The following is a 25,310-nucleotide window of genomic DNA, read 5'->3' on the forward strand; positions in this document are numbered from 1 at the left end:
AGGAATGAAACCTCTTGTCAAACTCAGCAAGCACCACGCTGCTCTCAGGATTAGAAAGCTATTGTCTGGGTTCAACCACATACTGAGCTCTTTATAAAAACTCCTAAGAACAGTAGCTCATTTTCTGACTTGGTCTAGGATTGTTCTGTTGGGTTCTGAATGAATGAACAACTGTAACCGTAGACTCTGTCAACAGGTGTCTGAGGTTCTGACTCCCATAGGTTTCCAAGTCAGGCCTGTTGACTTCAACTGGGGCTGCTGCACAGGCTACTTTCCAACCCTGGGTGCTACGAGGAGCGCTCACCTCTTGGAAGGCTTTGCAGTTCTACAATTCTATGAAACTAACTTTTGGCAATTTATAGACAAAATGGAAATTATTTTACTTTGCACAAATCACTCCACTTCCTCAAAGCAATACTGAGCCAATGTTCTGACATCCACATAAACTGCTGTTATAGTTAAGTTTTGACACTGAAAATAGTATCATGCTATATTATTGTAAATTTAGCCTACTGAACAAAGATACAAACTAATTATCTAGAAAAAAATCTAATAATCTAAGAACACCTACATATACATTTACTCCTAGGTATCTTCCACTGGATTATAAGCATCAGAGGATTTGTTTACATGAATACAAAAGATGCTCAATACGAATCTGTAATGCATAACTGGCTCAAACATCATGATTTTAAAAACAACCCACAGACAAAACTATCTGGAGTTAGGCAGTTCCTGCCCATGCGTATGCATAAAATTCAAGTATGTTAGAGTAAGTGTTTTTTAAAAACACATTTAGTATCTAGTAAAAATAACTTTAAAAAGTTGGCCTTACATTTGACAATGAATATCTAGAATGTGTTGGGTGTATTGCTAATAAGTTCAGCAATTTTTACAACACATCTGTGAAATTTTCATAATGGCTTTTAATTGTAATACTATAATTGCATTAATTGAAACACAAAGATATCAGGATTTTACCATCCTCCTGGGCATCATCACTGAATATAAAATGTGAATTATCTTCAAAATGGCAATTAAGAGGGAAAATTCATATAAAATAATGGAACACATTTGTGTGAATCACTCACAACATCAGCCTGAGTAGCATATCCATTATTTGGTATCCCAAGTAAAACTGTAATTTCAAGTATTACTCAATAACAAATATTATTACAGCATGTGTAAGTCATGTATTTAGTGACATCTATCATCTGAATGATCTAGGAAAACATCTTATTTAAATCTAATAGCTTGCTGATAAACTGGCTATTGTGTTTTTATTAAAAGATCTGTGTTCAGAAAAAGTGAAGATGTACTTCATTTTCCAGAAGCAAGTATAAATTCTTAGCATGAATCCTGGCTCAGTCAACATTTTCATCTTTTTGCCAAATGTGCCCTACAGGCATTTTTTTAGCTGGAGATACAGCACATGTACTCTAAGTATAAAGGTCAAGTTGGAAGCCTGAAAGGCCCAGTTTAAATTTCACAGATTATAAAACTGAGTTTCTTCCATAAATTGGGAATAAAAATAGTGCCTACCACATAAAGTGGTGGTGGGGCGTCAAAGAAATGGTCTTGCAAAGTTTTAATATTTAACACATCTTCAGAACAAGTATTGATTAAATGCAGTTTGACTGGTGGGTGTTATTCATAAAAGGAAACACTAGTGGCAGAAGGGCTTCTGGAAGAAGAGAGAGAAGATGAACAACAGTCTGAAATGGTGTAAACAGACGTGTCACTGCACCCACAGTGCACTGAAAGAAAGTGATTCTTTCTTTTTTTTAAAGATTTATTTATTTGACAAAGGGAGAGAGCATGTGCAAGCACAAGCAGGGGGAGCAGCAGAGGGAGAGGGGGAAGCAGACTGACTCCCTGCTGAGCAGGGGGCCTGGTATGGGGTTTGATCCCAGGACCCTGGGATCATGACCTGAGTCGAAGGCAGCCGCTCAACTGACTGAGCCACCCATGCACCTCTGGTGTTAGTGATTCTAAAGATATTAGGATGCCATGTAAAGGTATTTGGGTAGCTACTGGAGGGCACAGAATGAGGTGTTGGTGACCAATAGTCACCAGGGCTGCACCACAAGCAACGTACTTGAAAGAATAAGGCAATGTAAACTTCTGGAACTTTCATCACAATCAGGAGTTGTGATACTTAAAGGATTAGCCTTTCTCCCATTCAGAAAATGCAGTAACTCAGAATAATGTGTTCACGAAGGATTAACTATGAATTTTAATGTATGCACGAGATCTATATTTATATAATGTACAGAGGACAGAAAATTGCCTTTCTTTTATGTTTGTTAAAAGATCAAATAATACTGGAAATGTAAATTTATATTACAAATGCATAACTTCATAACCCATCATTGCTGGGCAAAGAGGAGAGCAGCCATGCCATCAACAAAATAATGCTATAGAGCAAATATGTATGTCTTCAAGACAAAGCAACCTTCTTCCCTCAGTATCTCTGAAAGCACGGCACTCATAAAACACATCACATCTCAAAATGAAAGACGAAATGCTATATAGTTTAGTCCCTTTCTTATGGTGCTTAAGCAAAAAAAACAAATGAGATTAGTTAATAATTAAAATGATTTCATTCAAACTTTTCAGGATCCATCCTACTGATGTATCTTTATAGAAATGAAAAACAGGGCAGTCCGGGTGGCTCAGCGGTTTAGCGCCACCTTCAGCCCAGGGTGTGATCCTGGAGATCCGGGATCAAGTTCCATGTCAGGTTCCCTGCACGGAATGCCTGCTTCTCCCTCTGCCTGTCTCTCTCTCTCTTTCTGTCTCTCATGAATAAATTAATAAAAATCTTTAAAAAGAAAAAAAGAAATGAAAAACAAACTCTACAAATCTGAACAAGGGAACACAGTGATATTCAGTGAGAAAATATCCTAGACCTTAGGAGAAATCAGATGCAGCAATAAAAGTTAGAAAAAATTTTCCACTGCATAATACTCTTTTACAAAGCGAACAATTAGTGCTCAGACCTGATTAACATAACCATTACTTAAACATAAATATTTATTATTCAAAACTTTCAGGCAAATAATCACTTCAGAGTATTTAATATAGAAAAGTCTCCCAAAACTTCTTCCCAGTATGCTTTCTGTTTGTGATCTCAGTATCACAATACATACTCACCTGACTTCACAGGAGTGGACACTTAACTCTTTGTGTAGCAGCCCACTGGTGAGATGGTACACCAGGACAGAACCGTTACTTGTACCTATCAAAACAATGTAATAGTCTTAATTAGCTGGAGTTCTAGATCTTTCCAAGTCTTTTTTTTTTAATAATTTTTTTAAATTTTTATTTATTTATGATCGTCACAGAGAGAGAGAGAGGGGCAGAGGGAGAAGCGGGCTCCATGCACCAGGAGCCCGATGTGGGATTCGATCCCGGTCTCCAGGATCGCGCCCTGGGCCAAAGGCAGGCGCCAAACTGCTGCGCCACCCAGGGATCCCTTTCCAAGTCTTTTCTGAAGATTTTAATCATTTGATAACACTTATCTTTTGTAAAAGAGAACCAAGCTATGTGTTAAGAATGAGTGAATTTCTCTGTCTTCTCTCTTCGCAAAAATGGGCCTAATCTCATATGTTCTGAGAACTTCTCTAAATCCAGGGACATGTTTTCACAGAAAGACTTCAAAATCTAACTTAATAAACACATAAAATTTGAAGAAGCACTTTGCTAGGCTTTTTTACACATGGGAACTCCTACTTCTTGAGATTTGGAATGTTTACTTTAGCCAGTCCTCAAAAAGGCAACCTAGGAGAACTCATTAACCAGATCTTTTCTATTTTTCTTTATAAAGATTTTTGGTTTGGTTTTGTCTTTTCTATTATATCAATCATAGAGATGGTCAGGTATGATGGTTAACTGTGGACTCTGCAGTGAAACAAGCCTGAGTTCAAGTTCTGGTTCCATCTTACACTCTTAAAAATTACTTGCCCACATTAAATCTGTGTTTTTAATTTCTTTAACATGGGAATAACAGAAAATCTACTTGCTGGAGAGTAAATGAGAAGACATATTTTTATTTTATTTTTTTTAAAAAAGATTTTATTTATCTATTCATGAGAGACACACACACACAGAGAGAGAGAGAGAGAGAGAGAGAGAGAGAGAGAGACACACACACAGGTAGAGGGAGAAGCAGGCTCCATGCAGGGAGGCCGATGCCGGACTTGATCCCGGGTCTCCAGGATCACACCCTGGGCCGAAGGTGGCGCTAAACTGCTGAGCCACCTGGGCTGCCCAGAAAACACATTTTTAAATACTTAGTACAGTACCTGACACAAACTAAGTACATGATTATTACTATATTTCTATTATTGCTGTTGTTTTGATTTGTGGTTATTATTATGCCTAAATTTTCACGGTCTTAGGTAACTTGTGTGTCTATAATTTAATTTGAAGAAACACGGCTATACTCAAAAAAGTAATGTTTCAGTCCTTAAAATGTTTTTGTAAGTTAAGCAAGAAAAATGAACAGTATTGGTTGGACAACCACTTTCTCACTGCACATGACTTAAAAAAAATGAATGGATTCATGCAAAGTAACAGAAATAATAGAATAATAGAAATAATGCTAGGCAAGTTCCAATTTAGCTTAGTGCTGAATAAAGCTTCATTAAATATTTTACAAAACCATTCTAGAAAACTACAGTATTTTACTTGTTTACATTTATCATTTATTCCACAATAGTACCTTCTAGTACTGAGACAATATCTAAAGAATTACCAAAACCTTTCAATTAATAGATCTTCATAATAATAAAATATTTTAACATTCTGCAAGCCTTTTGTTGTTGTTTTTAGAGAGAGAGCATGCATGTGTGTGCTTGAGCGGGGGTGAGGGGATAGGCATAGGGAGAAGGAGAGAGCGAATCTTAAGCAGGCTTTACACCCAGCTTGGAGCCATCCATACACAGGGCTTGATTCCATGATAGTGAGATCATGACCTGAGCCAAACTCAAGAGTTGGATGCTTAACTGACTGAGCCACCCTGGTGTCCCTATATTTTGCAAGTTTTAATAATGCTGAACCTATGATCTAATACTCTAGAGGCACCACAAGAAGTAATTCCACTATGCCTCTTTTCCCTAGTGACACTGTAAAAGTTTAAGCACTTATTTTATATTTTTTCCTTTAACTTTGTGATTATATTAAATTCAATAAATGACTTGATCATCACAACATACCAGTACAATACAGCTTACGCTCAATAAAAATTTCAGACCCTGACTTAGCTCCTATTATTTAGCTGTGGCAAGAAGTAATTTTCTCCAAAAAATTGACAATCTAGGTATACTGATACTGTATATACATGTACATATAATTTACATTGACAAATTCCAATTAAAATCTCTGTAAGAGGTTTAATATAAGTCAATAGTTTCTAAAGCAAAAACTAAATATTTACATTTATATAAATGTAAACATAAACTACCAAATGTTAAAATGCAAACCACTTTCAGAAGACAGTAATGGAAAAAATGGGAAAATCAGAATAGTGCCAAATATTACTCAAGTGAGCCTTTAGTACTCATGAATAGGCAGTTAGCTAACTGAGACATACTAGCAACAAAATAAACATGGGTCAGGTTTTCATATTAGGAAAAAAAAATTCACAAATCATGTTATAGACCCAGAGTGGAAGTCAGAAGCCAACAAATAGCATCTTAAGAAAAAATGTTGACAATTTTAAACGAATATACTTTTTGAAATTGAAAAATACTTTTAACCTCATATACACAATAGCAAATTAAAATCTGTTCTTTTTTCTATGAAGGAAATTAGATTACTCATATTACTATGAAATTGATGTGACAGCAAGGTGAAACTCAGACCAATTTTCTATTTACAACATAAAACTATGCAATTTCAACCCAAAAGGCAAATCTTGGTTTACTGAGACCATAGCCACTTTAAACAATGTTTCACATAATTCTTGGCAAATGAAGAACCATTATTATTATTAAACTACTAACTATGATCATATCATTAGTTAACAAAAACCCAATATAAAATGATAGGCACAGAATAAGCCTGGGGTGGTCCAAAAAAAAAAGGCACAAGGAATCTGGATTTAGGATTACCTTCCTAACATTTCAGAAAGGTACCCACTATGTCAGGATCTCTATCATCCAGTGTCAGGTGAATGAGTTAACACTGGGATTAAAAATAAATGAATAAAAAGATGGGTGGATTTAAAGGACAGAAAAACAAAAAGGAAGAAAAATATTTTAAGATGAGTATATACTTGATTTCACTGGGCCTCTTCCTCTTTATCCTCAAAGAAAGGGTTTTCTAGTAACTAGCAAACTTAAATGTCTTATAAAACGTAAAGTACGCATGAAGGATTAAAAAAAGGACAGCTCCAATACTCACCAACAGCAAGCAGTGGCTGATACATCTTGATGTTTTTTGTGGTCAAGGGTGGGCACATACGGATGGCAAACTGTGGGGAGGGTAGCCCTGAAAGCAGTCCCGTCAGCAGGAATCGGAGGTGCACTTCCTGCAGAATGGGGCCTTTAGGATGCTCCTCCCCAGCAATGGCACTTTGTCCTGATTGATGATCCAAAGTACAAACACATTACTTATAATGTATGCTGAAATTTACAGAAACTTTTCAGTGGAAATACTCTTCAGGTCTAGAAGAAATACTCTTCAGACCTACAAGGTACCAGGAAGCACTCCAGGGGCTGCAGCTAAGCAATGACGCTGTTCTTGGCTCTGGGTCATAAACCACACTGTCTGCCATCTCAAAGGACAGATTACTCCAGACTATTGCTGTCCAGAATTCAGGAACTTTTGTCATCTAGAGAGTACTGTTTTAGCCAAAGTTTCCCGGTATTATGTACTAAACAAGGCAAATCACGGGACCTGAGTCAGAGACCAGCTTCCGTGGAGCAGGGTGCTGCCGCACATTCCCACCTCACTGCCTATCTTTCTAAAGGGTTGCTTTTCAATGTGATGTACTTTACAAAATATACATAATGTTGGTAATCACGAACTGCAGGTTCAAAGAACTTATTTAGATTTCTAATCAGAAATCTTCTCAATGTGTCAATGTAATTACAAAATCTAAGCTTCATAATTAAATACTTCATATATAAATATATAAATACATCATATATAATAAACTGTATATATATAAATAATATAAGAATATACAAATACATAATATAAGAATATATCAACTGTCACTGTTGATAGTTAAATCTTAAATGGGCATTATTTTCAGATACAGTATTTGTACTTAGGTTATTAAGTCTCAAACTAAAAGGATTCAGTAAAACCATTCTAACGAAATGTGAACAAACAAAATCAAGACCATTCACTAAAAAGGGTATACAAATTTCCTACCTATAAACCACTTGAATACTGGAATAAAGTTGTCAAAACATATAATAAAACATACATGAAAGTGTGTATGCACGCGCACACACACACACACCCATGAAAGGGAAAAAATGTAAATAATTACTATAAATGGGTGATGGGACTATGAATACCTTAACCTCCTCAGGTTATATAGTTGTTTTAATAACAATGTTATTTTAAAATTCATAAGATGTACAGAAAATATGACCATCAATTTAATCCAAATAAGATAATCCCTTAGGATCCACCATATGATTGATATCAATCTTTGGTAACAAAAGATGAGGTCTAAAGAATGTGAATTTCAACTGAGAGGTACCATGTTTACAGACTCTCCATAGCTTGGAGTTGACGCCTGGGAATGGCCATATTTTTCTTATGGGATCCCTGGGTGGCGCCGTGGTTTGGCGCCTGCCTTTGGCCCAGGGCGCGATCCTGGAGACCCGGGATCGAATCCCACATCAGGCTCCCGGTGCATGGAGCCTGCTTCTCCCTCTGCCTATGTCTCTGCCTCTCTCTCTCTCTCTCTCTCTGTGACTATCATAAATGAATAAAAAATTAAAAAAAAAAAAAAAAAAGGGGCAATTCACAAGGGAGGGCAGATTAGGCCTTAAAAAGCAGCAGGCTTTACCCAGTGAATATAAATCAGGCCTCTATATTTAACTGAATTGCTTTCAATTATCATTAAGGCCACAGTGAATTTCAAATTAAAAGTTTAATTGAAAGTTTTAATTAAAATGTTTTCAAATAACAAAGCATTATTTATTTAATGATTTTAAATCAACTACATTGTCAGGAACTGTATACAATCTGTATCCTTTTGTCTTTTAAGAAAATGTAATTCATTTCACTTAGACACCTAAACAGCATGAAATTTCAACCTCCTGTGGGCTTCATTACTGATTAGTTCTGTGCATGAGTGTTTCTAATTTTTTTTCACTTTAATATTTTATATTAAGTAGAGACAAGGTCAATTAACTCAGAAAACTGTGTCACTGATAAAATGAATTTTGCAAAACAAGTATGTGTTGGACTTATAAGTATAGACTTATGTCTGGAAAGTGAAGAGAAAGAACTTTAAATATACAAGTTAGTATCACTGAGCAGAAGGATTTTACAACTGGCAAGAAATCATGAGGAAACCAAGGCCTGAAAAGGTCAGATCTTGCCTAAGATCACAGTGGAGCAGCCAGGACAAAAGACCATGGCCAAGGAGGTTCACCCTTGGGGTGATTGGGAACCCATTTTAGCTCTTCCATTTATTGGCTGTGTGGTATGAGGCAAATTTTTAAAATCTCTCTGGATTTCAGTTCCCACTTTTATAAAATAGAAATAGTATTACCTACCTTGTAGGGTTATTAAAGTAATCATTTTAATTGTACTAAGCACCCAATAAATGTCACTTCTGAGTAAGATTAATAAGGTAATGCTTTTCCTAGAATTATCTATTTAGCATTTAAATAAAAAACTTACTAAATAATATTTTCAATTACATTACGAAAGAACAAATAATGACAAAGAAAATCCTTTATAAGCCATAGCCATAATTTTAAAAGAATTAAGACATCAAAATTGCTTGGCATATTTACAGTTGTAAAATATTTTTTTCCAAGATTTTATTTATTTATTCATGAGAGACACAGAGAGAGGCAGAGACATAGGCAGAAGAAGAAGCAGGCTCCCCCTGGGGAGCCTGATGTGGGACTCAATCCCAGGACCCCAGGATCATGACCTAAGCCAAAGGCAGATGCTTAACCACTGAGCCACCCAGGTGCCCTAGCTGTACAATATTTTAAGTCACAAATCCCCATTCTTCCTTTAATATATGCTGACCCTATAATTATTCAATAACTCTGAAGCAATATTTTATCCATAAATATTTGTTGAAAGAATCACCAAAATGAAAGTTTTAAAATGTATGTCAAAATGTTAAAATAACTTTTTCTAATACTGTTCAGTTTCTTTATTCCTTAAATAAATGTTTATTGCACATCTTCAAAGTACAAGGCTCTTTGCTGAGAGCCTAGGGATACAAAGTGGAATCAAATGTCCCACATGGAGTTTATAATTTACTGGAGGAGACAGACAAAATCTCAATCTCAATCAACTGATAACTATTAGGAACTGCAAATGAAGAACACTTAAGTCAGGCTTGGGACACTAAAGAAAGCAATACTTGAGCTGAATTTTAAATTAGAGTAGCAGAAAGGGAGAGAGAGGAAGTTTGTATTCAGTTCCTAGCCTAGGGACCAGTCTGCATGGGCGGCCCTGAGGGGGCAGGGTACAGCTCATTGTAGGCTAGACCTAGTGTCACCACCTTCATTTAAATCAGTCTCTCATGAATGAACATTTTCTAACTCCAATAGCTTTAATGCCAATCTATGCTTTTATGCTTAAATATTTCATACCCTCTGATTTATTGAGAAAAGATGTTCCCATATTTTAGTTTTCTCAAGTATTAACTTTGACTTTATAATAACTGCAAATCAGTTACTTCTATTAATTTTGCCCTTCAAGAAGAATACCTAACAAATGTTAGAAGAAAAAAATAGCTTACCAATCATGTTATCTAAGGAGAGGTCTGGGAGTTTATTCTGTAGCACTCCTACAGGAATTCCACAGAAAGACACTGGTGAATATAAAGGTGATACACCAGAACTACTGCAAAGACATAATAATTACATAATTTTACATATTTAAAACCTATGTCACATTTTAGTAACCCAAATTACTAACTTCAGATCTTGGCATTCTATCCATTTTTACATTATTTATTAATCTTACCCATAGATACTATGCTAGCAGGTTTACATAATTTCCTAATAATCTAAAGTTTGAATTCTCACTTAAATTTTTTTTTAAAGTCCCTGCTATTTTCATATGATTCTGGCAATTTTTTAAAAAGAGGAATCAAAGCAACCCAGAAAACAATCCTATTGATTCACTTACTTGTTCCGTGAATTTCGATTACAAATGGCAGACTTCAGTTCCCATATCATGACTCTGCCATCACTCACAATGAGGGCAGCTGCATTTTCATTGACAGGACAACACACCATACTGAAGGGACGGACAGTTTTTGTCACCCTGATTGCATCACACTGGCTTCGCAAATCATAGGTAAGCTCCTGCACAGGATCTGGATCTTAACATAGCATTGTTTTCTTTTAAATATTAGAAAGCAACACAGCAAAATCACTACTACTTGCTTTAATTTAAATAAAACCTCAATTAAAAAGAACATCATTCCTTCACTAGTGCGAAGTTTGTCCAAAATGCCTTCTCCTTCTATAATTATTACTAATTTCTTCAGAATATAACTAATTTAATGGCTGTCTATACAAAGTTTAGGCTCCAAAATAAAAACTACAATCAATACAGCTTGTTTTTTAATATTTTTAAAAAAATGAAAATAACTTTGAAAAAGGACCAATAGTGATATGACTGAATAATGTACAGTACGCTATAGGTCATCGTAATTTATAGTGCTCTATAATAAGCCTGAAAATAATGGTACTCTACAAAAGATGTGAAAGTCACTTTCGCTTTTATGTAGTACATCATTTTACAAAACAGAGCTTTTATTCTCCAGGATAAGACTGAAACAGACAACTGAATACCCTGAAGACTTATTAACCTATGTCATTTTACAATGGAAGTTCCTAAAGCAGAGAAGTCAGGGGAATAATAATACAGGTATTTTACAAGGTTCTACTTGTGCTGAGGAAAAATTCACAAAGATATCTACTTGGCCCATGGATACAATTAAGGAATTACAAAATATTACATTCTTTGCTGCATATAGGAGGTGCACTATTAAAACACCAAGAAATTAACCTTGGGCTTTTGCTTTTTTTATGCCCCATATTACAACTATATTCTACTTTCTCAAGGCCAGGATTACCATTAACTCTATGCTTTGGCTGGTATTTGCCACATAAAAGTTTATGAAATTCTGAAGAAAATTATATTAACATTGTTCTGAGATATAAACTCACCTGGTTCCTCATTTGAAGTAGTAAAAATACTATTATAAGATCTTCGAACACGTAAGGTTATACAACCATTTTCATGTAGGCAAAATAAACCATCACGCTGAAAGCAGGGTATTACCTTTAAACAGATAATATATTCATCTTAAAAAACACAAAAGATTAAAAAGCATATGCTGGGAAGCTCATAAACTCGTATTTAGAGAATATGGGCAAAAAACAAAAACAAAAACACACACATAGTCCGCAAGCTTTAAAACTAAATGAATATTCAAAAACTCCCATTTATGGGGCCCCTGGGTGGCTCAGTTGGTTGAGCGGCCGACTCTTGGTTTCTGCTCAGGTCATGATCTCAGGGTCCTGGGATCCAGCTCTAATATGAGGCTCTGCGCTTAGCAGGGAGTTTGCTTCAGGATTCTAAGCAAACACTCTGCACCCCCCTACCATCCTCCCACCACCTGCTTGCTGGCACATGCACTGGCACACTCTCTCAAATCTCTAAAATACAAACAAAAACTGTCCATTTGTAATCATAAAAAAATTTGTCTTTATCTAGGTAACTTAAATAGTTCAATAAATATTTCCAGATCAGTCAGAAGAATTTCTAGGGTAAATCAAACTAATCAAAAGTGCAGAAAAATAGAAATATACAGTAACATTGTTAATTTTTAAATGAAAAGAGAAAAGCAGAACTAAGGACTTTTAGAAGATAATGTTTTTTTCTCTATATAACATTCACAATCAATCTGGGGTGATATTTAATTTATAAATCACAGATACCTGCAGAAATGGAACTCCTGTTCGTTCTATTGCAATCACTCCCACAGTTTGATTCACCTCAAGGTCAAGGATTAAAATCTCCCGAGGATAGAGTAACAACATGTGATTTCTTTTGGAAGGCAGATATGCCAACTGAAGGCAATCATTGAGCGTTATAAATTCAGCGCTGAAAAAAGTAAAGATATTTTAGGCATCAAGAAATGAATTAGGCTGTATTCATAACAGAAAAAGCTAATAAAGGACTGAATTCTGTCCTTTCCACATAATGGTCGATGAGAAGGTACAATTGTTTCCTGAACAGACCAATAGCATCTAAAACTCAGATCCCTACTATGTGCCAAAACCCAAATTATGTCAACAGTATTGCATATGTTGGATAGAGATACTTTTCTACATTTTTGAAAAATTTAAATAGTAAGTCTATAACGTAGTGACAGAACTACACCAGCATTCACAAGATAGTGCCTTTATTTTTTATTTTTAGTTATATAGTTATATTTTTAGTGCTTTTATTTTATAGTTTTATTTTTATTTTGCAATTAGAAGTACCAAGCAGACTGCTGAAATCAAGACTTAGTAAAAATGTGGGCAATTAGGGCCCTTGGATAAGGAGTCAATGGAACTTCTGTATAGCCTTGGATAAGTCACTTCCTCCCCTCTGCCTTCATTCACTTTTAAGCTGTCTTAAATCTTTTTTGAAACAAAGTAGGGTATTTTATTCACTTATCACAGCATTTTCTTCTATGTAAATACAATTAATAAAACTCTACAAAGATTGTAGATTGTTCAAGAATCTCAAGAATCATTTTAGCAATTTGTGACTCACTTATATTCAATCATAACCTTTTATATTAAACATATTTCAATAGGGATAAATATATAACTATGTGCTACTTTCTTTTTACCTAATGATTAAAAAAAAGTTAGGCACCTCTTTCTGCCCATGGGTCCTATCCTCATCCTTTAATAAAAACACCCTCTTTTACTGAAAATAAAAGTTAGATTAGAGGACTAAAAAAGGGGGCATGGATTACATTAAAATCTTGGCTCTGCCATTTCCTAGTTGGGTAAGCTTGAGGATTATTTAGAGCTCAATTTCCTCACTTACAAGATAGGCACAGTATTACTGCCCAGAACTGTAGTAGGATAACACATGTAAAGGCACCTGGAGCAGTGCTATTTGAAGGGATTAAATAACTCGTTTCCCCCAAACTTAAAATGAATGTATGACTCCTATGAGAAGATGTAACATATATAAATCATAATATAAAATTTAGATTTTAAAAAATTTGTAACAGAATCAATGAAAAATAAATAGAAAATTCTCAAGATACATAAGGAGCAATCTTAAATTATTTGGGCACAGGGTGGGGGATAAATTAGTGAACTTAACCTGTCAATGGTTTAATACATAAATATGATTATTTATATATAAATTCAGAATATATTTGTGGAGCAATCTGTATTTTACCATGTATTTTTCAGGTAACTACCCACAAAACCTAGACAGAATAATTTCAGCATATTAAGAGCCTTTTTAAAATGAATGCCAAAAAACTGCCAAAGCAATAAAATAGAAGAATAATCATAGCTCTCCAGAAAAAAAAATACTGAAATCTATTTCTAATGCATAAAATTAGTTACTTAAAATTCTATTTAATTGCGATTTCTGAAATATACAATAGGTAGCATTTACCAAATAAATGTTTACTAAGTCATCAACCACATTAAGTACTTAAACTACCGTATCTATTAATTCTTGTAACAACCATATAAAATCCTGTAAAACACTGTTTTAGAGATTGGGAGAGTGAAATTTGAGCATGATTAAACAATTTTCTGAGTCATATAACTGTAATTTCCCCTAGAATCCTGGCCTTTAACCAGTATGAGAAACATGTTTACATGCAAAAGAAAAACACCCATATTTTATTAGCTAAGGAGACTGCACAGCACTTCTTAAGTCAGGAAAATGTATTTAAAAATGAAAATCCAGCTTTTGTCCCCAATTTTTGAATGTATTCAACTGCCAACTGTGGAATCATCTTATATTTTCTGAGAGAAAAATCAGAAGTCTGCAAAAATCAGTGGGGGAGAGGTTAGCACAATGAGTGGCAACAAAGGAACCACGTCAAAAGTGGAATCTCCTCTTTGGGATAAGAGACAAAACATTCTTCTCCTTTACACAAATTCAAAACTAGAAATGAGAAAGGGTAAGGCAAAGAAGAAAATCAGTATCAATACATCTTCAAAAATGACATTTCATGAATGGATGATAAATAAATGGATGAACCGTGGTTAGTTTTACACTTATAACTTACCTAGGTTTCTCCTGAGTGATTAAGATTTTTACTTTATTGAGAGCTTTCTTGGCTCCCGTGGCTGCAGCCAGCTTGTTATGAGCTGGGCTGGAGTGTGGGCTAGATATATAAACTTTTTTCCCAGGGCCCGAGGGAGGCTTGGATGGAGAAAAGTCTGAGATGAACACAATACCCTCGCTGGTGAGTACTATATTAAGAGAAGCAAAACTCTGATTAAAGTTTAATCAAGTTTAGCACAGAGTTTTATTCCAATACAATTTTGAAAGCAAGGTAATGATAATTTTAATAATATAGAACTGGCAGTGTAACGTAGTCATAACATAACTGGAATGTTCTCCAAGTTGAAGTGAAACAGGTGGTCCATTACGATTCACCAGAGGCCTCCAAGCTCAGCATTCTAAATTAATGTTTTATATTAAAAAGATATCAGAAGGTTACTGGTAGAAAGAACAAATGTTTGTTCTTCCAAATAAATTCAGTGCACAGACTTTCATTAAAAACATTTCCTCATTATACCCCGTAACTTCAAAATCCCAAAGACTTTTCAGAATATAAAATTCAAAGAAGGAAAAAAAATATATATAAGAGGCTTATATATAAGAGGCTTCGCATATCACACTTCAAGTTCAAATATTTGATGTGATACTAATTTTTTTATGATGATCATGAGTTACTCAGCCTAAATATATATATATTTTTCTTTTAGAGCATCAGCTTGAACCTTAGGAAGTATAAGAGTGTTCTTTTTCTCTTTATAACTAGAGTAAAAATAGAGTGCCAACACTGGCTTACTAAGTGTACAGGAAACAGAAGTATTCAAGAAGGCAGCACCACATTTAGTAATACAAATTACGCCCTTTTATGACTGAAAAATAATCTTCCTCAAAACTGGCGATAATATAAGGGTATCTAAACAAAGAAATCTCATCTATCCTGGCTCCCTGCAGTTAGTGAGGCTGCTTTAAACACAGGGAGCAAAGAAGTATTCATGAGTTATGACAGCCCTAGCACATTCAATATGAGTAAATCAAAGATGTTAGGTAAATGGACGCTTTAAAATATATTGCGCTTTCATCAACTAAATTACAGAGATGCAGTAAGTTAGCCTGAGGCCTTGTCTCCTTTTCAGATTTTCAGATGACAGAAGTCACCTTCCAAGGTCTCATTCATTCCTCTTCTTTTGTGAGGCCCTCCCTCCATCACTGGATCAGCTAAAGCGGCCCTCCTCTGTGTTCCCACAGCACTGTGTTTCATAGCAAACTAGGGAGTGCACGTACGGACATGTTCATATACACAGACCATATACATGTATATACATACAAAGCCTAACCACATGCTATTGTAGCTGCACAGCCGCGTTTCCCATTTTAGTTTCTGCTTGTACACCCTTCTCTTCCATGTTCAGCACAAAGATATATACTAGTAATAACAAATGCTGGTAGATAAAAGTTAGAATTCTGAGTCATTCAAATTCAGGGGAAACATTCTTTCCCACAGCTAATTCCCCTACCTCTTTTCAGTTTTTGATCAAATCAAAATGAAGCCTACTCTGACCACTTTATCCAATACATCCATCATTTCCCTTCATTCCCTTTATACCTGGCATATAGTAATAGTCAAGAAATACCTGTTAGATGAATAAAGAATATTGCCCAAATCATTCAGTCACAAAATTGTGTCTAAAAACAAATCGAATTTTTAGAACAAGCAGCTCAGTGAGACATCAAAAGCACACTGGCAAAAACAACCTCTGCAAGAAAAAATTCCCTTGGGCTTATTCTGCTCCTCATATTCGTTTGTTTATGGCACTCAAAACACACACATGAATTTAAATGATTTTTTAAAAGGAAGAACTGAATTTGGCCACATACTAAATGAAACCCTTGATTCAGGTTCTTTAAATGTTCCTAGAAAAACAAATTTAATTAAGCCTGAATTAGAATAGCACAGCAACTCTCTCTCCAGCTAATCTATTTACAAATTCAACACAGTGAAGGTATAGTTTGTTGATTTAAATTACTAACCATCAAAAGACTTGCAAATGATATGGGCTTATGATTTAGTATCTGTATTAGATGTTGCAGATATATGGACTTCTCCACTTGGCTCAGCTGTTTTAACATTATAGATGTATGATGTGGGTTATGTGTACCTTATATATGGAACATTAACTATATTATAAATAACTCATTTTCCACAAGAAACTATTACTCACAAGTTAAATGTGAGGGATCAAAAGGGTCAAAAGAGAAAGAAAGAATGTTATCTGCATAGCTCTTCTTCCACAGTTTGGTGCCAGTATCTGCATTCCAGAGCACAATATAATTTGGTGGATGGATAGCAAGAAGTAAATCTCGGGAAGCATCTTGATTCCACAACCATTGAACATCTGTAAGGATCAGATAAAGGCAAAATTCAGAAGTCACTTCAGAACACTTGGTTAATACGTCCCTGACATTTAGTTGTGGTTTTTTTTTTTTTTTTTTCATAATCCTTAAAGTCCTAACTTCCCCTCCTTCTATGTTGCATGTATGTGTGTATATATGACAAGACTGCATAGGAAAAGTGCAATTTTAGATTAAAATGAGCTGCCTGGACATAAGAATCTCAAGATTAACATTTTCAAATTACTTCAAAGAAAATACAAGACAATTTTCACTAATCATTACTTAAAACTTTGTGTCAAAGACTATCCTGGCGATGATCAATGTCAGGCTTTCCTAACATTTTTATGGTATTATTTAACGGTACTTTGCAGTTTCATGTTTTTTACACAATAATAAACAGAATAAATATCTCTCACTCAGTGAAGACAGCCACTCAATCAAAGCCTTGAGTCTAAAGAATAATACATTGGTTTTAAGTCAGTAATATAAACAAATGTTCTATATGAAAATGAAAATAAAATTTGGATCATCTCTATTAATGGAAAGTAAGCATTGAGGGCTAATTCAAAATAGCAGTTCAGCCAAGTTTACTTTATTGTAGCTTAGATTAAAAGATTTTTATAGCAGCTTAATTTTTCTCATGCTTGATTGAGGCTGATGCTAAAATTAATGGAATTTATTAAAGCACAAATCAGCTGAGATTTGAGGAAATATGCACAGAAATATACTGATAAGGAAAAGAAAGCTAGATTCAGATCAATAAAACATACTAAACACAAGACCTAACTGGAAAGTGATGATATTAAAAGGGGGAAAAACACTCTAAGAGTAAGTGTATTAATATAAACACTTAGCAGAGCACAGACTTTCCTCACCCTGAATAGGTTTGGCGTGCTCTTGGATCTCACACTGAGCTACTCCCGCTGCTACATCCCAAACGATGATCTTTCCATTGACATCAGCAGAAGCTAAGCGCAAGGAATATGGTGAGCCAATGTTATGGTGATAATTTTCCCTGGCCCATTTAACCTAGTATCAAGAAGAAATCAAATCAAGTAAATACTTGCACTGGATGAAACTAAACACAATTTTCATAAAACATACAGAACCCAAACTACATTCTATACTTACGTTACAAAAATATTTAGAAAGAATAAACAGGAAACTGGTTTCTATCTCAAAAGTCAGACTTTTATTATTTGTGATACTTTTTAAAAGTTGCAATACTATCATGACAAAACATCTAAAATCCTAAATTGCTAAGCAGAATGGTTTTCTGTACTCCACTCTCCCAATTAAAAGGAGATAACTTAGAACTACCGAAGCTTTGCAGAGGGAAAAATAGGGAAAAAAACAAATGCAAGCAAAAAATAAATAAATAAATAAATAAATAAAAATAACTCTAGCTATCCTTTTCATAAAACTGGAAAAAAATGTTAATTTTTTCTGGAAAAAAAAAAAAGGCTTCATACCTCTAGCAACAACATAAGGACGGAATATTTACAATAAAAACTGTAAGAATTCCAGCACAAATCAGGTTAATCCTGAGCATTAAATACTGACAGAGTCCTGAATAAAACACAAGATCTTCATTTCACCCTAGGCCATGGCCTTCTGTGGCTACACAGAACCTCTCCTCCATTCTAGCTCAGCATCCAGCTTGTCTTCTTCAAAGCATTTACCAAATAACAATTTGTAATTGTATTTACCCCATCTTGACCTATCACTAACCCATGAACTGTAAGTTCCACTGGGCAGGATCACACAGGCCTTATTCACCTTTTCTGTCTTTCTTTTCTTTTCTTTTCTTTCTTTTCTTTTTCTTTTCTCTTTTCTCTCTTTTCTTTTTTTGTTTCTTTTTTTCTTTCTTTCTTAAAATCTATTTATTCATGGGAGACACAGAGAGGCAGACATAGGCAGAGGGAGAAGCAGGCTTCCTGCAGGGACCCCAATGCAGGACTCAATCCCAGAATCCCAGGATCATGACCGAAGGCAAAGGCAGACACTCAATCACTGAGCCACCCAGGTGTCCCGGCTTTCTTCACATTTCTATTCCCAGACCTTAACGTAGTGCCAAAGCTAGTGCTCAACAAGTATGTGTTTAATAAATGGACTCAACACTATAGAATCTTCAAATATATACATATATATAGACGTGTGTGTATATATACGTAAAACATTTATTTCTAAAAAAAAAACAACAACAACATTAATTTCTAATGCTAAGGCAGGGAGGTATGCTAACCAATTCCTACACTATTCACGAAAAAGAAGGAAACAAAAAGTTTTCTGAAATTCAGTGTCGATAAGCCTTATTCTGTTCTAATATATCTAATACATGCTGTCTAATGGTTCTAAGCACAAGAAGTTGTGATGTTCCTTATGGAAAAAACATGAGATAAGCTCTGTTCAGGCATGAGTTTTAGTGCTGTTGGTTAATGTTAATGAATCAACAAAAACACATACAAATCAAGGCTATATACCAATCAGTTGATGAAAACGTTGTGACAAGAGGCTCACAGGAGCCTAACTTGTATTTCCCCTATGAGCAATCAACAGTTTAGTTTTTACTAATTTTAATGTTTGCAGCAACTTTACAGAATAAAACTACCATGGATAAGAACTGATTGTATGTATATAAGTGCTTGAATTCCATTTAAAACCCAAAGCAGTGTGTGTATGTGTATATATATATTTTTAATCACCTAGATAACATCATAATCAAACTGCTGAAAACTAAGGATAAGGAGAAAATCCTGTAGGCAACTAGACAAGAAAACATACACTGTATGTAAAGAAACAAAGACATAATTTCTCTCAGAAATTATGCAAGTTGGAAGATAGTGGAATATCTTTAAAGTATTATGAGAAAAAACTGATGAATACCTTCCTAGACAAATAAAAACCAAGAGAATTAATCTATATTAGATATACACCTCAAGAACTTTAAGAAAATTCTTCAGGGAAAGTGACTATAATAATACCAGAATGAAACTTGGATCCACACAAAGAAATGAAAACTCCAGAAATGCCAAAAAGATCAGGGAAATGGGTAGGAGAGAGAATATATTTTTTCAAAATAAAACCTTATACCTAACACCACTTAATGGTGAAAGACTGAATGCCTCCCCACAGGCTCAAGTACAAGACAAGAGTATCGTCCCACTGCTCCTACTCATTACAGCAGCAGTCCCAGTCAATGCAATGTGACAAGAAAAAAACCAGAAGACATAAAGATTATCAATGAACAAACAGTCACTATCTGCAGATAACATGACTGCCTATGTAAAAAAATCCCTCCAAGGGCAGCCTGGGTAGCTCAGCGGTTTAGCGCCGCCTTCAGCCCAGGGCATGATCCTGGAGACCCAGGATCAAGTCTCGGGCTCCCTGCATGGAGCCTGCTTCTCCACTCTGCCTGTGTCTCTGCCTCTCTCTCTTTCCTCTCTGAATACATAAATAAAATCTTAAAAAAAAAAAAATCCCTCCAAAGTTACTAGGTCTAATGAGTTTTGCAAGATCACAGGATATAGGTCAATATACAAAAATCAACTGCAATTTTCCCTACTTTACATTATATATAACATTAATTCAAAATGCATCAGGAACCTAAATGTAAAAGCTAAAACTATAAAATTCTTAGAAGAAAACAAAGGTGTAAATCTTAACAACAAAGAAACCAGAAGAAAAACTAGATAAATTGGATATCAAAATTAAAAACTTTAATGTTTTATTGGATATCATCAAGAAAGTATAAGACAACTTATAAAAGGAGAGAAAATGGGATCCCTGGGTGGCGCAGCGGTTTAGCACCTGCCTTTGGCCCAGGGCGCGATCCTGGAGACCCAGGATCAAATCCCACGTCAGGCTCCCGGTGCATGGAGCCTGCTTCTCCCTCTGCCTGTGTCTCTGCCTCTCTCTCTCTCTCACTGTGTGCCTATCATAAATAAATAAAAATTTAAAAAAAAAAAAAAAAAGGAGAGAAAATATTTACCCAACCATATTTATGGTAAGGGACGCCTATGAAGAATACATAAAGAATTCTAAAAACTCTATAATAAAAAGACAATTTTAAAATGGGCCAGGACTGAATAGACACTTCTCAAAGAAGATATACAATGGCCAATTAACACATGAAAAGATGCCCAACATCATTTGCCACCAGGGAAATGCAAACCAAAATCACAATAAAAACCACTTTACACACAGTAGGAAGGCTGGCATCAAAATGACAGACAATAACAAACGTTGGTGAGGATGTGGAGAAACTGGAATCCTCAGATATGGCTAACAGGAATGTAAAATGGTGTAGCCTCTTTGGACATAGTCTGGAAGTTTGTCAAAAAGTTAAACAGTCACCATATGACTCAGCAATTCCACTCCTCAGTATATACCCAAGAGAAATGAAAACATGTTTGCATGAAAACTTGTACATAAACATTCATAGCAGCATTATTCATAATGTCTAAAAAGTGGTCGATCACTACATGAATGTGGTATACTTGTAGGGTGGAATATTATTTAGCAATAAAAAAGAACAGTACTGACATTGCTAAAACATGGATGAACCTTGAGTGAAAGAAGAGGAAAAGCAGCTAGGCACAAAAGGCCACGTATTATGTGATTTTGTTTATATGAAATATCGAGAACAGGTGACTCTCCAGAGATAGCAAGTATTTTACTGGATGCCTAAGGGTGAAGGGAATAGTGGGTTAGGGGAGCAGCTACTAACAGGTACAGGGGTTCTTCTCAGAGTGATGAAATTCCAGTGCTGGCTACACAATTCTATGAATGTATTTAAAACCATGGACTTGTATACTATAAACAGGTGGTTTTTATGGTATGAATATCTCAATAAAGATATTATCTAAAACAGACAAACCCAAACCCCCAAATCTCAAGCTCTAATCCTCTCTAAAATTTCAGATCACTGTAATCTTAGTATCTGTGCTGCCAAAGCGAGCACCAGATCACTGTAATTTAATTACACCAGGCGTCTCAGACGTTACATGTTGAAAACTGAAGACTCACTGATTTCACACCTACTCCCCTTGTCATAGCAACACTATCATTCAGTTATTCAAACAGAAGTTGGAATCATCCTAGTCCCTGACTGTCCTTAAACTGATTACTAAAAGTTTACTTCTTCAGCAGCTCCTGAATAGGACTCCTTCCTTCTTCAGCTTTATTTTAGGTCCTTACAATTCCCTGCCAAAATTTCTTCAAAAGTCTCCTAAATGATCTCACAGCCTCATCTTACCTTTCTCCAAGAAATCCTCCACAGCTGCCAGAGTAGGTTTTTCTCGAATACAAATACAACCTCATCAATTGCCTGCTTAAAAATCCAAATTCCTTCAGAATCTTCTAACACTTTCAGGACGGAGGAGTTTCTCTGGCTGCCTCCTCTCAATCACCCTTTAGGCACATCCCACCTTTTAGCCATCTTTAGACACAACTACTTACCTTTGTGTCTGGTTGTCTTCTTTACCTTTGGTGCTCCTTCCCCCAATTCTTCACTTGGCTAACTACTGTTTAGTGGTCCCTAAACTGGAAAGACTTCTGTAACACCCCACACACAACTAGGTGTTAGGTAGCTCCTTTGCCTTCCCACAGCGTTCACTTATCATAGCGTATTTGTGTGTTTTGTTTCTCATAAGACAATGAATTGCTTGAGGGCTTTCATCTCTATATCCTTAGCACATACTAAGTGCTCAAAACTAACAAATGAATGAGTGATCTGGTAAACAGTAGAATTGGTGCCATCCATCAGCTTTAAAAATCACCTAAGGGGGGCAGCCCGGGTGGCTCAGCGGTTTAGCGCCGCCTTCGGCCCAGGGTGTGGTCCTGGAGACCGGGGATGGAGTCCCATGTTGGGCTCCCTGCATGGAGCCTGCTTCTCCCTCTGTGTCTCTGCCCCTCTGTGTGTGTGTGTGTCTCTCTCTCGTAAATAAATTAAAAAAAAAAAAAATCACCTAAGGGCCAGTATTTCATAGCTCAACCTGGGTTGCCTGTGAAATCACATATATATGGAAATGTGAGGCTACCCCCAAATGAATCATCATCTCTAGAAGCTACTCAACATTTACACGTACGACCTAACGAGAATCTAGCGATACCTGAAATTTCAGAACAGGCCATCTGTTAGAGGGTGGAAACTGGATTTGACTTACCTTGACTACGTCAGCTTTGTGTTTTTCTAAGACTTGAAGGGTCTGGGCTGTATTGGAATCGATCACTACCACAAGCGAGTGGCATCCGTAAGCAATTAAACCTTGCCAGCCCCTAACAAAACAGTGATGTTAAGAAGTCAAGTACAAAACAAAGACGTAACTTCTCTCTTGCCAAGAGCCATGCTAAGATAAATCGTAAATCTAACTAATGCATACTACCACTAATACAATGATTATTTAAGCATAAAGGCCAGGGTTTTGGTTTTTTGTTTTTGTTTTACCTTATCCCATTTAAATAAAATGTCTACCTAACTAAAAAAAAAAAGTTGACATTCGTTTATTATGTGCATATAAAGGAGAAATGCTTCTAAGAGACACACATGCACAGCCATTAGGACTCTCCATCTCTTTGCCCTTAAGGGCATGTCCCCCTTGTCTTATTCAACCTCGAACCCTGAGCACCCACAAAGCGCCCAAATTGTTTCTGCGAGACTCTGGTCCTTCCAACCAGATCAAAAGACAAAACACTAGGACAAGAGGTTTCGTCCATCCTGCCAGCTATTCGCAGCGAGCGGCCCCAGCTTTACAGCTAAGCATGAAAGTTCCGAGTCGCAGGGTTTCCAGTGAAAACGGTCAAGGTGGGAGGACAGGTGAGGAACAGGTGCCTAGCACAGTCTGGCCAGCCGTCCAAAGACTAAAGGTAAGAAACAGGGATACGAGAGGGAGAGGAGGAAAAGACAGAGTGGATAGCCAGTGGGCAGGAGCGAGACGCAAGCCTGGAGCCTGCAGCCTAGAGCCTGGAGCCTGGAACCTGGAACCTGCAGTCTGGAGCCTGCAGCCTGGAGCCTGGAGCCTGGAAGCCGCAGCCTAGAGCCTGGAGGCTGCAGCCTAGAGCCTGCAGCTTGGAGCCTGGAACCTGGAAGCTGCAGCCTGCAGCCTGGAGCCCGGAGCCTGGAGCCTGCAGCCTGGAGCCAGGAGGCTGCAGCCTAGAGCCCGCAGCCTAGACTCTAGAGCCCGGAGCCTGTAGCCTGCAGCCCAGAGCCTAGAGCCCGGAGCCTGCAGCCTAGAGCCTAGAGCCCGGAGCCTGCAGCCTGGAGCCTAGAGCCTACAGCCGGGAGCCTGGAGCTGGGAGCCTACAGCCTGGAGGCTGCAGCCTGGAACCTGGAGCCTGGAGCCTAGAGCCCGGAGCCTAGAGGCTGCAGCCTGGAACCTGGAGCCTGGAGCCTAGAGCCCGGAGCCTAGAGGCTGCAGCCTGGAACCTGGAGCCTGGAGCCTAGAGCCCGGAGCCTAGAGGCTGCAGCCTGGAGCCTGGAGCCCGGAGGCCAGAGCCTGGAGCCTAGAGCCCAGAGCCTAGAGGCTGCAGCCTGGAGCCCAGAGCCCAGAGCCTGCAGCCTGGAGCCGGGAGCCTGGAGCCGGAAGCCCACAGCCTGGAACCTGGAACCTGGAGCCTAGAGCCCGGAGCCTAGAGGCTGCAGCCTGGAGCCCGGAGCCTGCAGCCTGGAGCCTAGAGCCGGGAGCCCACAGCCTGGAGGCTGCAGCCTGGAACCTGGAACCTGGAGCCTGGAGCCTAGAGCCCGGAGCCTAGAGGTTGCAGCCCGGAGCCCGGAGCCTGGAGCCTGGAGCCGAGGTGAAGACAGGCGGCCGGGACGGGGACGGAGGTCGGGGAAAGGGCGCACAGAAGCGCGTCAGCAGCTGTCCTCTGGCAGCTGTGCACAGGGAGGGTTCGCACAGGCGCGCTCTGACCCCTGTCACGGTAACAACAAACCCAGCGCTGAAAGAAACCCTGGAGCGAGAGCGCAGCACCCAGGCTCGGCGAGGCCAAGGTCCCGAGGGGGCGAGACCGCCGGTTCCCCTTCCCCGACCCGCTCCTGGCCGAGCCCGGCGCCCTCACCAGTCCACCGCCGCCTTGTTGTGAGCGTTGAGGGCCCCGGTGAGGGTGCGCGCCGACACCTTGAAGTTCACGGTGAAGGGTAACATCGCCTCGGCCACGGCCGGCCCCCCGCGCCCGCCCGCAACAGGAAGCGGCGGCCGCCGCGCTTCCGCTCCCCACCCCACAGGGGCCGGGCGGCTCCGAGAGCGCCGCCTTTTGGTTCCGCGGGAGGCGCGCTGCCACCCGTCCCAGGGTTCCGCCTTCTGCAGGTTCCGGGGCTGCCTGGGCGTGGAAATCCTGAGAAGCAGGAGCGGAGAGTCCCAGTCACCTTTCCGGCTCTGACCCGCCCGCTGAGGACGAGGACCGAAGGCCGGGCGCTGTCGTAGGCA

At 37.8% G+C, this 25,310-nt stretch overlaps 1 protein-coding gene across 1 annotated transcript in view; it reads right to left on the reverse strand.

The window, feature by feature from the left end:
* Positions 1-25,094, reverse strand: part of WDR11 (WD repeat domain 11) — a 59,045-nt gene extending 33,951 nt beyond the window's left edge. Inside the window, exons 1-11 of the mRNA XM_072805084.1 lie at positions 24,943-25,094; positions 23,052-23,163; positions 17,760-17,913; positions 16,713-16,886; positions 14,498-14,684; positions 12,177-12,342; positions 11,403-11,517; positions 10,354-10,549; positions 9,962-10,065; positions 6,409-6,585; positions 3,157-3,241 (exon numbers count right to left, since the gene is read on the reverse strand). Of these exons, the coding sequence (XP_072661185.1) occupies positions 3,157-3,241; positions 6,409-6,585; positions 9,962-10,065; positions 10,354-10,549; positions 11,403-11,517; positions 12,177-12,342; positions 14,498-14,684; positions 16,713-16,886; positions 17,760-17,913; positions 23,052-23,163; positions 24,943-25,028 (1,556 nt within the window). The 5' untranslated portion in view covers positions 25,029-25,094. The remainder of the gene's footprint in view (positions 1-3,156; positions 3,242-6,408; positions 6,586-9,961; positions 10,066-10,353; positions 10,550-11,402; positions 11,518-12,176; positions 12,343-14,497; positions 14,685-16,712; positions 16,887-17,759; positions 17,914-23,051; positions 23,164-24,942) is intronic.
* Between the last annotated feature and the right edge of the window lie 216 nt (positions 25,095-25,310).

Source organism: Canis lupus, chromosome 29, assembly GCF_048164855.1.
Source record: "Canis lupus baileyi chromosome 29, mCanLup2.hap1, whole genome shotgun sequence".
Classification (NCBI taxonomy): Eukaryota; Metazoa; Chordata; class Mammalia; order Carnivora; family Canidae; genus Canis; species Canis lupus.